The sequence below is a fragment of the Prunus persica genome, chromosome G6 (assembly GCF_000346465.2).
Source record: "Prunus persica cultivar Lovell chromosome G6, Prunus_persica_NCBIv2, whole genome shotgun sequence".
In the NCBI taxonomy this organism is placed as follows: domain Eukaryota; kingdom Viridiplantae; phylum Streptophyta; class Magnoliopsida; order Rosales; family Rosaceae; genus Prunus; species Prunus persica.
In genome coordinates, this window is record NC_034014.1 from 10,041,882 (window position 1) to 10,058,495 (window position 16,614).

Below are 16,614 nucleotides of genomic sequence, written 5' to 3' on the forward strand. Positions count from 1 at the left end.
CTTCCAAAAAAATTCCTCCATGTAGCAAGTTAGTATCAATGAAACCTTTCGAGTGTTGCATTGCAAATATATCCACAAATACCTCAATCATCTCCAATGATGATTGCATAATTTCATATTCTCACATTGTATCTTCTAAAAGCACCGACATTAGTGTATTGAATAGAAATTTGGGACTTACCTGGAGTTGTTGCCTTCTTCAGCGCCTCCTTTCATTTTCCGTCACGATGGCATTCAAATTTTGTCTCCTTAGAAGTCATTTATTATTTCATTGATCATGCTATAGGGAAACAAACAATATATGCACGAGGTTTGAAGAATTTTTCATCCCTCCTTGCCTTTTATTTTGTTCAAATTGGGTGATGCTATTACTAGGAAATGATAATTTAATGCGTCTCACCTTATACAAATCTGTACATTCTTGTTTGTTTATTGGAAACTTCAGATGCTTAATGATGTTAAATTTATATATAGTATTATGTTCGAAGAATTTAAATTATATAACAAGCTAATAATTAAATTACTCCCCATTGCAGCTGCTGTTACCCGCTTTGTCATTGTCTTTATAGAGTATTATGTCTGAATAGTTGACAATGTGATTTTGTTTGAGGTATCAACAATAATGTGCCTGCCTTTCCAATTTTCATCGCCCTCGACAATTCTACCACGACTTTTATGTCTTCATTCATTTTAACATAGCGTGTACAAAAATGGTGATTCGAAAAAGTGTATTTTTTTTATTCACTTCTACTCTTTTTATTATTATTCTTGTTTCTCCTTGAGTTGGGTAGATAAATGGTTTTCCAAGCTTTATGCAAGAGGCAGATCAATTTCAATAAACGAGGAATAGCCATGTAAGAGGTTTATAGAGAATGATATAAATGAAATATGAAGTTAACCTAAAGTGGGAGTAAAAGATGAAGATAGATGATGTAAATATATAGAAGAAGGAAGTGTGGGAGGTACAGGTAGGTGGGTGAGTTTAATTCTGGGGTTGGAAGGTTAGTGAAAGAGGAAAAGAGTTGCTCTTACATATACTCTCTATTTATTATGACATTGCTATTCTTGGTGATTGAGGACATTAGAGAGCATAAGAATTAAGGCACAAAAAATGACTAAATGTATACACGAGTAGAGTGAAATTTGAAATATGAGCTAAGGTGTTCTTAATAATAGTCTTGATTCTTGATGTGGACCAACACACCTACAAGTAAGCCTTTATGTTAATAGGTAGGTGGATATATATGGTTGTGGCTTGTACCACTTTATACATGTAGGCCTTTAATATCTTCACGTTTCAAAATAAAAAAATAAAATCTAGCAAATCACTTGCAAGACTATCTCATCACGAGTTATCAACATATCTCATAAATTCCAAAACTTTTTGTAACCTTTGATGGGAAATTTCTTTGGAAAAATGGGTGTCTTTATCAATAATTTTAAATCATTACCACAAGTTCGTATTTTATTTTATTTTTCTTTCCTGTTTTTTAGACTTATGAATGTTCACAAAGAAGAGAGACTTAGGAATGAAGATGCTTCAACATTGTAAAGGTTTGTTATTAGCCATTATTGTGCTTTCCAGAGTTCTAGCCAGAAAAAACATCATTAGAGAATGGGAGAGAGTGTATGAGAATGTTCATGAATACATAAGTTGAGGCATAGGTCATGAAGAAGAATATGAAGGTATATCACAAGTGTTGGCATTGAGTTATGATGACATACCGTATTACTTAAAACTATATTTTTTACATCTAGGTCATTATCTTAAAGACTTTGAGTTTCAGGTGAGCGAATTGACTAAGTTATGGGTGCTTCAACAAATACATGGTTTGGGGGAAACAATGGAGGTTATAGCACGTGATTATTGAAGTGAATTGGTAGAAATGTGTCTGGTTCAAGTAGGGACAAGTGGTTCAACTAGGACAATAAAAAGTTTGTCGAATCCATGAGTTGGTGGATATGTGTTTCTTAAAGGCAAAAGAGGAAAGCTTTTTTCAGATTAACTATTCTTTGCAAGAAAATTAGGCAAATGACTCACATAGGTCATTTTAAATTGAATATAGGTCATGGGTGACCCAATGTAAAATGCCCTCCCCTTCGCCATGGCCGCCCACCTAGGGAAAGAACACTAGCATCTTCAACCTCCTAGGTTCTTCATCTCTTCATTTGGTGTGTATGAAGTAGAGGCCATACACTTATGTGGCTCTTTCTTGGAGAATCATTTAGTGAAGACCTTCAAGAGTGATCAACATTTAGCCTTGGTCAAGGTAGTGCTTCAAAGATATAAATATTTTTTTTTCTCTCTCTAGTATATTGTAGAAGTGTCTAGGTGCTTCAATTATTTTAGGCCTAAAGATACTTGGGTTTGATTTTCTTTTAAGCCCAAAGTTTTAATCTTTGTTTTTGTTGCCTAGAGATTAAGTGTAATCTCATCTTTGTGGCTTAATGAATCGAGAATATTCTAAGGTTTCCTTCATTTTCGACTGAAGCACTAGGTATGATCGAGAATGGTGATTCCAATCATACATGTATAAGTCATATAAGCTTGAAGTTTGCATTAGGGGCTTGACATGTTTTCCATGCCCTAATGATGTGAGAGAGAGCATTGAGTTAGAGAAGGACTGTATTACATTGTAATTCCAATTGAATAGGTTCTCTACCTGATTCGACATTGGCTTGGGTAACTGTGACATGTTGCTTGATGTCACTCATGATTTGTAGAAGCCCTAAGGATATGCCATAACTACGTTTTCATAATAGGAAGAATTAAAAGAGGTTTTAATTCACAATCAATTAAGGAAGAGTCCGAATTGCCTACTACCTCGTCAATTAGAACCTAACAGATCGCACATCCCTAAAGGTGAAAGATGAAAAATTAATAAAGAGATGAGGAGAAATGATTATTTAGTTAATAGAGATTAATTACATAATCAATGATCGGGACTTATATTGGGCATGAAACTAGTTTTAAAGGTTAAATGCCCATAGGGGAATTCATTTCCCTAATCTTATTAGAATTTGCAGCAAACTTTTATTAATTAGAACCACTAAAGCTCATAAATTGCCATTCATTTTTTCGGTTGCCTTCAAGCCTAAGGTACTTGATTAAGCTACAACATCTTGACTTTGATAGTCCTTATGCTCCTCGCCCTTGGGTTTTCTTCCCACTCGATATGATTGTTGCTTGATAGTCCGTCAACCTTTCTGCTGTAGCAATGACGAAGTTAAAGTATTTCACATCTTGTCTCTTCAACTCCGATTGTACCCAAGGTTGCAAGTTCTTAAGGAAATTGAAAATCTTGTCTTCCTTAGACATGTTGGACACATAAAACATCAAAGAACATAAAGCCTTCATGTAGTCTCTCACCGAACCCACTTGCTTTAAGTTCTTCAAGTTAACTCCGAAATGTAGCACAATAGCCTCTCATTGTGAACCGTCGATTTGATTGAATTGACTCGTTCTAATTTGTCGGGTTTGGTGCTGCTTGTCGTTTGCATTAAACAACAAATTGTTTTTACCTAGTTCAGGAGTTTTATAGCTATTTCCAACATCAAAACTTCCTTATTCCATTTGTTTCATAAGCAGACTCAGAGACCTCCCTATCCATTCCATATTTTCGAGCTTCCAAAACCTATACAATTCTCTTTAGCCGAAACTATAAGCATGACCACTCTCAAATCTCAATTATTCGCTTAAAATTTTTGATATTCATTGAAACTCATAAATTTTACTTTTTGTTTTTCTTTTAGAATTAGGGATTTGTTAAATGGATTTTCGAGTTATTGGTGTTTGAACTCCACAAGAATATAGGTAGGAGATTGATCTACCTAGTTTTATTCTTTTAATTTAATTTTATTCTTTCATCCATTCTTTTTCAAAACTTTGGTTTCTTTTTTGACTTTTTGCTAAGATTTTATAGACAAATATTCAGACGAAGAAGAAGGTTGAGATTTAACTTGTGAGATCTTTTTTGCTTTCAATTGAATATTTTTGTTCTTTGTTACACTTCAATTATTGGATTTTTGTTTGGCTTCAAGATATTATTTCTTTTATTTTGATATGCTATAACATAAGTTTTTTTCTTCTTCAATTTGTATTTTTATATTTGTTATTCAATTGATTACATTGTAGGGAAACCAACAATATATGGGCGAGGTATGAAAAATTTTTCATGCATCCTTGTCTTTTGTTTGGTTGAAATTGGGTGACATTAGGAAATGATAATTTAATCCTTATAGTTTTATTTTTTTGTTGGAAACTTCACGTGCTTAAAGATGTTGAATTTGAGTATTCATTTCCCCCATCTTACCAGAATTTGTAGCAAACTTTTACCTTCCGTTTGGATAAAGGAAAATAACTCAGAATTTAGCTAAAAGTGGGGAATTTAAGAGGAGAAATTGACAATTCCTTTGCTTGGCAACTTAAAGGCGGAATTTATTAAATGATGCACGGAACAAATCGTGAAAATTTAGTCATCAAATTCTCAAGTTTCGCGGCCTGTCGTTTGGTTGGAGGTTTTGCTGAAGACTTCCTTCTACCTATTGTCCTCCTTAGCTGACCAGTAGCTGTGGTGTTCTCTCTCGGAAGGTCCCGATCCTGCCAATCAGTAAGAGATCGTGGTTCCAGGTGAAGTCTGAATGTAGTCTGACTCGTCTGTTTCTTTCAGGACGATTGCTTCATACCTTCGGTGAATTGAGGATTTTTGTTAAAGTACGTCCAGGTGCCGATCGTCGAGTTTTGTTTGGACCGGGATTGGGGATGATCGACGCTCCTTGAGCCGATCGTTGAGTCTATCCGGACAGTCGGAGTGAACTTGGTATTCTTGGTGTCATTCCTCTGTAGAGGGTACGAACAGCCTTCGAGAGGTGGATGGCCTGCCTGTAGCCAGCTTCTTTCCTTTCTCACGACCGCTAGGCTTTGGTACGCTTCTGAATGACTGCTCCTGCCAAAGATGCATGGTTTGCTCCAAACTGTCTTGCAGCTGGGCCGAGTATGATTGTTGGTCATAAAGCTGCCTCTGAGTGTCGTCGAGTTTGGAGGAAAGAATATTGTTTTGTTCCTGCATTTTTGCCATTTTCTGTTGCAAGGTTTCCATTTGAACCTCCAGACTATTTTGCCGAACGTGTGTTTCCGTCCGGGGTGTGCCGGACTAGGGAGCTCGGCTTGCTCCACTGGCGAGGCAGAGGATCAGACCATCAGTCGCGAGGGATGAAGGAGGATTCATCTTTGGCTCGAGAGATGGAGAATGGGTAAATTCGATAGTCGATTCCCACATACGGCGCCAACCTGTTTGCCCTAAAACTAAACATATAGAGATAGATGCAACTTACAGGTGATGTGGGCGGTCTAGGGACCGAGTGAGCCCTTGGCATGTGCACGTTCTTCTTTGGGACGCAGTGCTTAGACCTTCCGATGTTAAAGTAAGTTAGAGGAAGTGCTATTTTGTTTTGCCAATGCTAGAGCATGAGAATCAAGTTGAAAGTCTTTCCCTTTTTCTAAGGCTAGGGGCCCTATTTATAAAGAGTATTTAGGATGCTCTTGGTACTTAGTTTTGATGTGGGACTCGTGATAGTGCCCTATGAGGTTGACACGAGTCCGCAAAATATCAGTGGGAAGTTTTGAGATCGTCCTGCCTAATCAGCACAGAGCACTGATCGTTATGTCCAAGGAGCTTATAGGAGCACTTGCTGATCGGCAGGGGCGACGGCTGTGCTTTGTGATGAAATGGTCGAGGATGCTGATTCATACTTAACTGGCCTGTTAGTGAGCTAGTGTTTCCTAGCTTCGTACTCTTTCCATGTGTCATGATGCGAGTGGAAGAGTCAACTATGGTACAAACAAGTGCCGTATACTTAAAGCTGTACTTGGATCAAATTTTTATTTGGATTTGATCCAAATATGATGTAATTAATAAGAGGTGGATCTTGTGCCATAATTCATCATTTCTATGGAGAAAAAAAAGGGTGAAGCACCTCAAATTCGTTAACTATTGTTGGGGTCTTTTTCTGTTGGAATGCTAGTCCGGGCTTATTGATTCTTGGACCACCATAGAGTGATGAATCAAGCATTCGTTGCCCCATTTTCTAAGTTAGCGAGAACTAGGCCCAAATCATCTCGAGAGAGAACAAGTCCCAAGGGAGTGCTTTGTTCTTCTTCTAGCGGCTGCGTGTTTTGTGCTGATGTTTCCGACAGCTTGACAAAGAGTTGGAAATGGTGCATTGGTGTTGCACAAGCTTGGCATGAGAGTTTGCTTTGGTGAATTAAGATACTACTAGGCTTAGCATAAGAGGCTTGTGGCGCAAGAGCTAAGAGAAAATGAGTATAAAGAAAAGATTAAGGCTTGAGATTTTGGGTGTTTTCTGTAGCTAGACGAAGAGCTTGCGATGTCTGTGTTTTCTTACCAAAAATGTAATGACTGTGGTTTCAACTTAGCTTGAGAGATAGGTGTTTCAAATCTGTGATAGAGCTTTTTAAGAGAGAGAGAAAAAAAGAGGGATGGGGATGAATGGATAAATGGCTTGAATAGATTTTCCAGTAGCTTGATGAATGCTTGGTCGCGCTTTTGGAATAGTTGAAGATGACTTGCTGATGTTGAACCGAGATTGTGTGAGCTTGACATGAGAACTTGGAGTGTGGGAGCTAAAGACCCACAAGTTTAGCAAATGAGAATGTATGTGCTTGGCTTGGTGTTAGATATACTTGAGTTTGGGTTTTGATAATTTTTTATTTGTGGCTATGGCTATGGGGATTTAAGAGTTTCAAGATAAGGAGGATGAGAGGAAAAGCTTGAGGTTTGAAGGCTATGATGTTTACAGCTTGGAAGAAAGGAAAAGCTTGGAGTTATGCTTGGTGAGGCTATATGGATTTAAGAGTATCCAGAGAAAGAGGATGGGAGAAAAAGCTTGAGGCTTGAAGACTATAGTGTTTATAGCTTGGAAGGATATGAGGAGGAAGCAAAAGCTTAGAGTTATGCTTGGTGAGGTTTTAGAGGGAAGATGGAGGATTTCAAGGCTAAGAAAGTAGAAGAAATGATTGTGATAGTTAAGGAATGGCTGGGATGGCTGCTGGAATGCTTGCAGCAGTCGAATGGAGGAAGGAAAGTGGTCTAATGGTTACTGGGGTGCTTAAGCAACCAAGAGATGTTGGTCGATGGTTGCTAGGATGCTTGCAGCAGCCAAAGGATGGAGGTTGATGGCTTAGGAATGATTGTGATGGCTGCTAGAATGCTTGCAACAGCTGAAGAAATGTGAGTTCTCATGGTTGCTGAGAGGCTTGCAGCAACCAATAAGGGTTAGTTTTGCCTGGGCAATGCCTTTCAATTTATAGAAGGTGAAGACTCTCTTTGGTTTCTAATAGGTAAAAGGAAGTGTTGGAGCTAGTCTATTTCCAATGGGTAAAAGGGAGCATTTGGACATTCTTATTTCCAACAAGTAAAGCCCGGTTTTGGAAAATGACTACTTCCTATGGGTAAAAAGAAGTGTCGGAATTAGTTTGTTTCCAGTAGGTAAAAGGGAGTGCTTGAAGAATATCTCATTTGCTCACCCACATTGGAGCACTCCAAGTAATGGGCTTGGACTTTGGTGCTCCTAAGTAGCTGGCCCAAAGTCTCCATTATCCAAGAGCTTCTGTGGGCCTTGTGGACCTCTGTAACCTTCCATACCACAATCTCTCGTGCAAGCCCCGTAAACCACATGACTTGGGTCATGTGAGCTTGGTAGGTGATTGACATAGGAAAAATGTATTATTGGTTTGGCATGGCATGTACACTATTTCTATATTTATTTAATTAATTAATTCTCAAAATACAGTTTGGATTAACGCATGACCAACATTATATGTTATATTGGGCTTTAAATGTCTTTGGGCTTCCCGTGACTTTTTTGAGCCTCAACAACTATTAAGATAATAGAAAAAAAAAATATAGATTTGGCCTAATCCGATCTGATTTGATATAATATGTAGTTTATTTTATTTTATGTACTAAATATATACATATGCACATACAGTCCTGATCTCTTGGACCACAGGAGTCTAAGAGATTGTAGTCACCCACCGTTGGATATTAATCCAATGGTTCAAAAAAGTTTCTTAAAAGGAGTTCAAGATTGAGTGAATCGTTGAATTTACATCCAACGGTGAGTGACCACAAATCTCTTGGACTCCTGTGGTCCAAGAGATCGGGACTGTATATATCAAATTTGTGATATTTTATAAATATTAAGAATACTTTTCAACTTCTTAGGTAAAAGAATTGGGATATCGTCCGATAATCCAACAAATAATATATACATACATATATACATATATATATATAGTCCTGATCTCTTGGACCACATGGATTCAAGAGATTTGTGGTCACTCATCATTTGATGTAAATTCAACGGTTCACTTACTATTGCACTCATTTTTAAAAACTTTTTTGAACCATTGGATTAATATCCAACGGTGGGTGACTACAATCTCTTAGACTCCTGTGGTCCAAGAGATCGGGACTATATATATATATATATATATATATCGAATCAGGTTGAAATATTTTCTTTAACTTCCACCGTATCAACCACCTTGTTTTCTGATTATAAAAATAAAAAATTAAAAAAACATACCTTATTCTAATTAATTTAACATTATCCAACCTAGGAAACAAATTGGAGAATAGCATCAACAATAGTTCCAATTAACCCAACATTCCAGTTCTATTCAATAAAAATTGTCCTATTTACATTGCAAAACCAATTAATTACTAATCCTCTTATGCTATACGCCAATAACTAACATCTCTTAACCGCTTCACATGATCTAATAAATTAGTTCCAGACAACTATCCAAAATGAATTTAAGCAAAGACAGAAGTCACCTATTTTGTCCACCATTTCAAATTGAGTGTGATTGCAATTTCTTTTGAAACAAAGCGATAGTATTTATTGAAGAAATAGAACATAGTACAAAGTCACAAAAGTGCCGAAATGGGTACAACATCTCTAGTGACCAAAAGAATTGATTTGGAGAGAATTACGCCTAAACCAACAAATATTCAAACCCTTGATTCAGCAGCCCGAAGCATTTTTACTCAGACTAACAATATAGATTCATCGCGCAACGGCAGAAACGGTAGATCTTTATCTCAACCGAAAACAAAATATAAAACATGAAACTTCTAATGAGTACAAGACTAAAACAAACAAAGAAAACACAACCACCGCTCTTTGGCACCCAAAGCGCCATACCGGATAAACCCTTAGTGTCACGCCAGCTAAACCCCAATCCACACAAACCATCAATTTCCATTATTGTAAATACAAACTCTGAACAGCCCTGTGTATGTGGGCCAAAAATGAAAACTAAATCATGGCGACAATGGTGTTTCACGGTGGCTACTTCAAAACTAATTGGCAGTGCTTGGGAAAACTATAGATCTGGAAAGAGGGGATGGCGAGAAGGGGAGGGAGCGAAGGAGGGGATGGAAAGCCATGGAAGGAAAAATAAAGCATCTAGTAGGCGTGGGATTCAGAGGGAAGAGATAAGAGGAGGAGAAGAGGCAATTTCTAGTCTCCCAAGTTTTGAAAATGCATGGAGCAATTGAAATGTGTCATTATGGTAAAATAGATGTCTAATTTCTTCACCTCATTAATTTCTAGAGTCGAAAAGAATCTAAGTACGTGTAATTTCCCGAGACATAGGATGAATTGGATAATTTTTTTGTCCACTATTAACCCATAAAAGAGTGTGAGTAATTGTAGAGTTTTTCTATTTAAACTCTGCACTTCTCTTTGTTCACCCCACATTCTAAGTTCACACCAACTTCTAATTCAAATATTCACAATTTCTAAGAAAACCCCACTATATTCCCAAACTACCCCTAAATGCACACATAGCAAAAAAAAAAAAATTAAAAACTCATAAACCTCACACAGCACACCCCACAATCTTGCCCCTCACCACTCTAAATTCACCTCAACTTCACATTACTTAAAGAGATAAAAACACTGCTGTCAAATGTGTAGCAGCATTGAGAATGAACTAGGAGGTTTTGTGAAGAGAAGATGATAGTAGGTTTCTTAGATTAAAAGAGAAGAGTAATCTGGCAATAGGATGTAGAGGAGTTTGTGTTTTTCTAAAACTTAATATGAAGAGTGGTGGGGCGTGTGTATAGATGTAATAGGGTTAAGTATTAAGTTAGATGACTTTTTTTTTGTCTTTTTACACAATAATAAAACTTAAGAGCTTAATGATTTAAGTATTGGGGTGAACAAAGAAAAGTGTTGGGTTTAAATAAAAAAACTCGAATTGTATAGGCCCACCCTTCACTTTATACTAATATTGTTTTTTGTAAATGTTGGTTAGGCTAGTTGGTTTTTTTTATTTTTTATTTTGTTTGAAGTCTCTTAATTGTTCTTTCTTTTCCTGTATAGAGCTTATCTCTATCCTTCATCTTCCCTCTCTTCTAACCTTTTTTTTTTTTGTTTGCTTTATGGGATCTCTTCATAGCAACAACCTAAACAATTTGTATCTTGTCTATGAGATTTATTTTCTCTGCAAATGAAATTCTCCCATTTGGTGACTTCATTTACGTCTTAATTAATTTTAATTTTAAAAAAGTTTCCTCAAAATTGGCAGAAACATTTGGGTAAAGTTCTAGGCTTCTTTCTTTCTTGGTTCTTAATTTCTTCGAGTACTCTCTGTTCAGTGGTTGCTAAGCGAACAAAAATGAACTCCAATCACTACATTCAATCAAGGGGAAAAAAAAGTATCAATCTTTAATCAATTTTGTAATTTTAGGAAAATTGTGAAAAACATAAAACACTGCATTGAGAGAAGGTTGAGTCTTGAGTTTTGCAAAAAGCATTCACTGTTAGAAAAATAACGTAAATGAGAGAGATAATTTGTAGATCGAAAAGAATGTGAGAGAAAAATAACGTAATTGTCTAAAATGGATCTTGGATTTAAAGGGGTCTACGTTGGATATTTTAAGTTGTGGGAGGTTTTACAGCATTAGACGTAATTTAATATAATCATGTGGCTAAGATGAATTTGGTGTTCACAACAAGTTCGCATTTTTGAGTCGTGTATGTATTTAATTTGGCTGATATGAAATACGAGAGATTCTCTAATAAGTATTTAAGTTCATAATTTATTACATGTTTGTCATCTCGGCCGTTGGATTGTATCTAAGAGACTACCAACACATTTAATGAATGCAATCCAACACCTAATATTAGAAGTATGTAACCAATATTCAACATAAAATACTTATTGTAGAATCTCTCAATATATATATATACACACATAAATTCTCCTATATCCGGATGTTATTATCGTGCAGATGTCATGTATTTTCTACTATCAGCAGCAGAAGCAGCTTCGGAAATAACTATCCACCATCTGTTCGATGAAAGGCCCGAGGAGGAAGAGAAGCTGCGCAGCTTCTTGTAATTTTTCTTTTAAAAATGTCTGGAAAAAACGACACCTTTTTTAACCAAATTTTAAAAATAAAAAAAATTAAGAAAAAAGAAAACCAGTATCCCCAAAACTCACTCACCCACCCACCCTCCAAAACCCAATTTTCTATGATCTCCTCAACCCTAACCCCAATCTCTCTTGCAATTATGCTCGGCTTGTTTGCCAGGCCGTCAGCATCAATCAATAATATTTAGAAATACAGTCTCTCTCGCCATCAGCTCCGTGAAAGACCTTTTACTTTTCGATTTTTTTTATTTTTTATTTTTCTTTCTTTCAGTTTATTGCTTTACTTTATCTTTTATAATCCTTCTTTCTCATGCAGACTTCAGATTAATCATCCTTTAAAAAAAAAAAAAAACTGAATATGGTGATTTGTTTTTATTAAATGAAATCTCAGTAATATATGTGAAGTGCAATTATATCATTTATGTTTCCTCTGTCTCATTTTTTTTCCTTTCACCTAGATCGAAAGGTTAATATTTGGGTTGTCTACTTTCTTAGCGATTAATGTCAATATTACAGTGTTATATTTGTTAAAAAAATATTGGTGAGCTCCCTTTGACTAAACCCTCCACAGTCCCCTTTCCACGCGGTCTTTCTGAATCCGAAGCTGCTTCTGCTGCTGATAGTTATTTCTTGTCGAATGGGTAACGAAGCCCTTCAAATGAGTCTCCCGCTAGTGCTCTTGACGATCCTTACATTCTCAGCTCTTTCAGCAACAGCTTCAGCGAGCGATCGCAGCTACAATGTAGGAGATCATGTTCCCTTGTTCGTCAACAAAGTTGGCCCCTTGAACAACCCCAGGTACATCTTCCTCACTGCCAACTAAATTGCAGTTTGTTTATTTGTTGCTTGTCTGTAACTTTTGTGAGAGGAAAACGATAGCTCCTTTTAGGTCCTGCTTGGTATGGTTTTCCAGAAACTCTATATATATATTTCCTAGTTTTCAGAAACAATGAAAATAAGGATGGAGTGGCATACCCATTTGGAAGGGTGCTTAAAGAATTTCATTTCAGCAAACTGTTTATGGGTCACTTAGAATTTGATGGTTCTGTGTGGTTTTTTAAAGACTGAGGCATAATTGTGAAATTTGATAACTTTGGAATGGGGTTTGATTGACAGTTTTAAAATTAGAGCGATAGAAGGAGGGGTAGCAGTAAGTAGAACTACGATGAGGTTTAGGAAAGGCAGGAGATAAATTTTGTAGTGTATGAGCTGTTTGTGAATGTTTGATGAAATTAGTAGTTCTATGATCCGTCTTTGAATTCTCACTTCTTATGCCTGTTTCCTTATGAATAAAATTTCAAGAAGAGTGATTTTAAAATGATTCAGGGGCGTCAATTGCAAATAATCTTGTTTGAGGTTTTGCATTGGTCCTAGTCTTTGTAGTGGCCATCTTTTCCACTTTCTATGCAATTTTACTGTTTTTTCGCAAGTAAAATTTGCGTCTTTCTTTTTTAATTTTTTTATTTAAAGTTTGTTATCATGACCCCAGGATTATGTACGTATGGTTTCAGATCTAGATAATAGTGGGCACATTGCATATTAGGAATTAAAGATGAATAATTTCTCTTCCTGCCTTTTTTTTTTTTTTCCACATTTAATTTGTTTCTCCTTTTTATTCTCTTGCAGTGAGACCTATCAATACTATGATTTGCCATTCTGCTGCCCAGGTTAGCCTTTAGGGTTAGAGTGACAATTTTATGGCGCAATGCTTAGTCGAACTATTGAAGAAGTAATGTAACCTGATATCAAGGATAGTAGTTGTTCTTAGGTTTTCTGCAAGTACATAGAATGCTAGTTCAAAAGAATGAGTTTTCCATAGTTCAATAACACCAGTTGGCTTGTATTGCCTTTGTATAACATAAAAAATGTTGGGAAAAAAAGTTAAACATCAAATACTCAAATCTTGTTGTTTCTCAAGTTTTGTTTTGTCCAAATATTAACTAACGTTAGGTTCTTGATCAATTTGATTTGTTTTATAAGCCTTGTTTTGTCCAGAAACTGAGTTGCATTGCTATTTTTGATAACTCACTAAGTGATTGCTGATCATCATGGCTTGCAGATCCAGTAATCCAAAAGAAAGAATCCATTGGGGAAGTTTTGAATGGTGATCGTTTGGCCAACACCTTATATCAGTTGAATTTCAGGCAGGACAAAAATGGGGAGAGCTTGTGCCAGAAAAAGCTTAAAGTTGCTGAAGTTGCGAAATTTAGGGATGCTATTGTTAATGATTTTTACTTCCAGATGTATTATGATGATCTTCCAGTGTGGGGGTTCATTGGGAAAGTTGAAGATGAGAGTTGGACTATTAGTGACAAGGGGACCAAGTATTATCTATTCAAACATGTGCTGTTTGATGTTTTTTACAATGGGAACCAAATAATAGAAATACGTGCTTTTAGTGATCCAAATCATGTTGCTGATATAACAGAAGATGTTGATATTGACGTTGAGTTCACTTATTCGGTTAAATGGAATGCAACATCTATTCAGTTCCAGAACAGGATGGACAGATACTCAAAGGCCTCATTACTGCCAGTCCGCCTGAAAATTCATTGGTTCTCATTTATTAACTCCATTGTCATCATTGTGCTTTTGATGGGATTGCTTACCTTGCTAATAATGCGACGCCTCAAGAATGACCTGAGAAAGTAACACATTATCCGTAACCTTTTTCAACTACATGATGTATTGGAATGGTCAGCCTGATGTTATGCGTATTTGTTGTAGGTGCTCTAATGATGAAGAAGAAGACAAGGAGGTTGGTTGGAAATACATTCACGGTGATGTTTTCAGATATCCATCCAACATGCCCCTGTTTTGTGCTGTCTTGGGTGTGGGTACCCAACTGCTCATCATGTAAGTTACTTTATTGTTCTTCAATCAATCCTCTTCTTCTTTCATGGATTTATATTCTGAAGGTAGCATGATCATAGATTTTTTTTTTTCTTTTTTTTTCTTTTTACCATGATGGGACACGCCTTGTTGAACAATTTAATGTGGCATTTCTTCCATGTGTTGTTTTATGCATAGGTTCATATATAAATATAGCTATAGAATTCTGCACTCAAATGTTGTGATTCAGTAATAATTGATAATGCATGAACTGTATGAGTGATTCAGTAATATTTTATAATGTATGGACTATACGCGTCAACATTTAACTCTTTTTGTTATTTATTTTCTCTTCAGGGTCTGCATCTTATTTTTTCTGTCATTTTTTGGAGTCCTCTATCCCTACAATCGTGGAGCTCTGTTCACTTCTCTTGTCTTTATATGTACTCTTACCTCAATTGTCGCTGGATACACTGCTGCTGCTTTCCACACTCAATTTTCTGTAATTGGATGGGTAATTTTTTGTTTTTGTTTTTATAGTAAAGTTCTTTATCATATTGTTCTATGGTCACTATATCCTTTACCTTTTTATCCTTATTTTTGTCATAAACGATGTTAATATCCAGGAGAGGAGTGTTCTTCTAACAGCGATTCTCTACCTGGGCCCATTGTTTGTGACATCGTCTATCCTTAATACAGTTGCTATATCTTATGGGGCAACAGCTGCAATACCTTTTGGCACCCTCCTAGCAATTCTTCTTATATATGCATTTCTTGCCATTCCATTGCTTGCCTTAGGTGGGGTGATTGGATATTGTTTAAGGTCTGAATTTCAAGCACCTTGTGCTACAAAGCAATTTCCAAGAGAGATCCAACGATTAGCTTGGTACAGGAGAACACATTGTCAAATGTTTATCGGTGGTCTATTGCCGTTTAGTGCAATTGCCCTTCAGTTACACCACCTGTATGCAAGCATGTGGGGCTATAAAATTTACACTCTACCTGGAATTTTGTTTCTTACGTTCATCATCCTCATCATAATGACTTCAATCTTGACTGTCGGTTTGACATACATTCAGCTTTCTGTTGAAGACCATGAATGGTGGTGGAGGTATGTTCTTTTCAGCATGCACTCACACTGACGAATCTAATACTGTTGTTGTGTAGAGTTGCATGTATCTAAGCTCTTTTATTTCGAATGTGCTTTACTTTCTATTATTTGGCTGCCATGTTCAAGGTGATCTTGAATCCTTAACAACTACAAGGATTTGCTAGCTTAATAATCAATTTGTAGATGCTCTGAGTCAAGCTCTTTTTTTTCCTTTCTTTTTTGATTGGCATTTCCTGTGGACGTTGCTGATGTAGAAACCGGCATTTGTCTACTTTCTTTAAGTTGGAGATGGTATTTCCACAAATGCACAATGTTTATAATGTCTTTTGTGTGTCTGATGCAGGTCAGTGTTGTCTGGGGGTTCAACGGCTATTTTTATGTTTGCCTATAGCATTTACTTCTATGCCAGATCAAACATGACGGGTTTCATGCAACTATCCTTCTTTATTGGCTATAATGCTTGCATGTGTTATGCGTTCTTCTTAATGCTTGGTGCCATTAGTTTCCGTGTTTCCTTGATATTTGTTCGCCATATATACGGTGCTGTTAAAAGTGAATGAACAAATCCGGCCTTAATGCCCAATCTGCTTCTCATTGCCTCACTCTTGCTCAGGAAATGCATGTGTAGTGAATTAGATTTGTAACATCCATGATTGAAGAAATCGAAACCGCGATATAGAAGTTGGAAACTGTGTTTCTCAATGTATTCGTTTGTAATGCAGTTTTTAGATGCTGACAAGTTGGCTTGAGTCCTGTTGTTGGCCTGTTGTTTTTGAATGATTATGCAGCATGCCTTAATTGCTCTTGCAAAACCCGGAAAAAAGAGAAGAAGAAGAAAAGAAAATATCATGTTTGGCTTTCAGAATTAATGAAGATTCTTCTCTATCTTTATATCTTCCCCTTCCTCAGTTGTTGGTTCTTTGCAACTATCGTGATGGATTTATGATAATAATACAAATCATGGCTCAATATTGTCTTCACTAGTAAATGCCAATCAAAAGCTGGTTTCTACATCAGCAACGAATCCCAACATTTATAAGTTCACTAAATAACGGTCAGAGCTCTTGTTTATTTTATTTGAGAGAATTAAAATTAGCCCGACCTATTCTGATCAACAATTTATTTATTTATTTATATTTATTTAATTTTTTAACTTGATAGATTAGCAATATAACCACCTTGTTCCCAGCAATGATTGAAA

General features: G+C 36.4%; 1 protein-coding gene across 1 annotated transcript; it reads left to right on the forward strand.

Annotated features, from left to right (window-relative positions):
• Positions 11,385-16,304, forward strand: LOC18773625 (transmembrane 9 superfamily member 5). The gene is made up of 7 exons (XM_007208233.2): positions 11,385-12,268; positions 13,097-13,137; positions 13,530-14,118; positions 14,198-14,326; positions 14,660-14,816; positions 14,929-15,413; positions 15,757-16,304. The coding sequence occupies exons 1-7, from the start codon at positions 12,108-12,110 to the stop codon at positions 15,971-15,973; spliced, it is 1,779 nt and encodes a 592-aa protein (XP_007208295.2). The 5' UTR covers positions 11,385-12,107; the 3' UTR covers positions 15,974-16,304.

Coding starts and splice junctions, on each gene's coding strand:
- LOC18773625 (XM_007208233.2), top strand. CDS start 12,108: ATGGGTAACGAAGCCCTTCAAATGAGTCTCCCGCTAGTGCTCTTGACG. Junction 14,817..14,928: donor AATTTTCTGTAATTGGATGG/GTAATTTTTTGT, acceptor GTTAATATCCAG/GAGAGGAGTGTTCTTCTAAC. Junction 15,414..15,756: donor GACCATGAATGGTGGTGGAG/GTATGTTCTTTT, acceptor TGTCTGATGCAG/GTCAGTGTTGTCTGGGGGTT.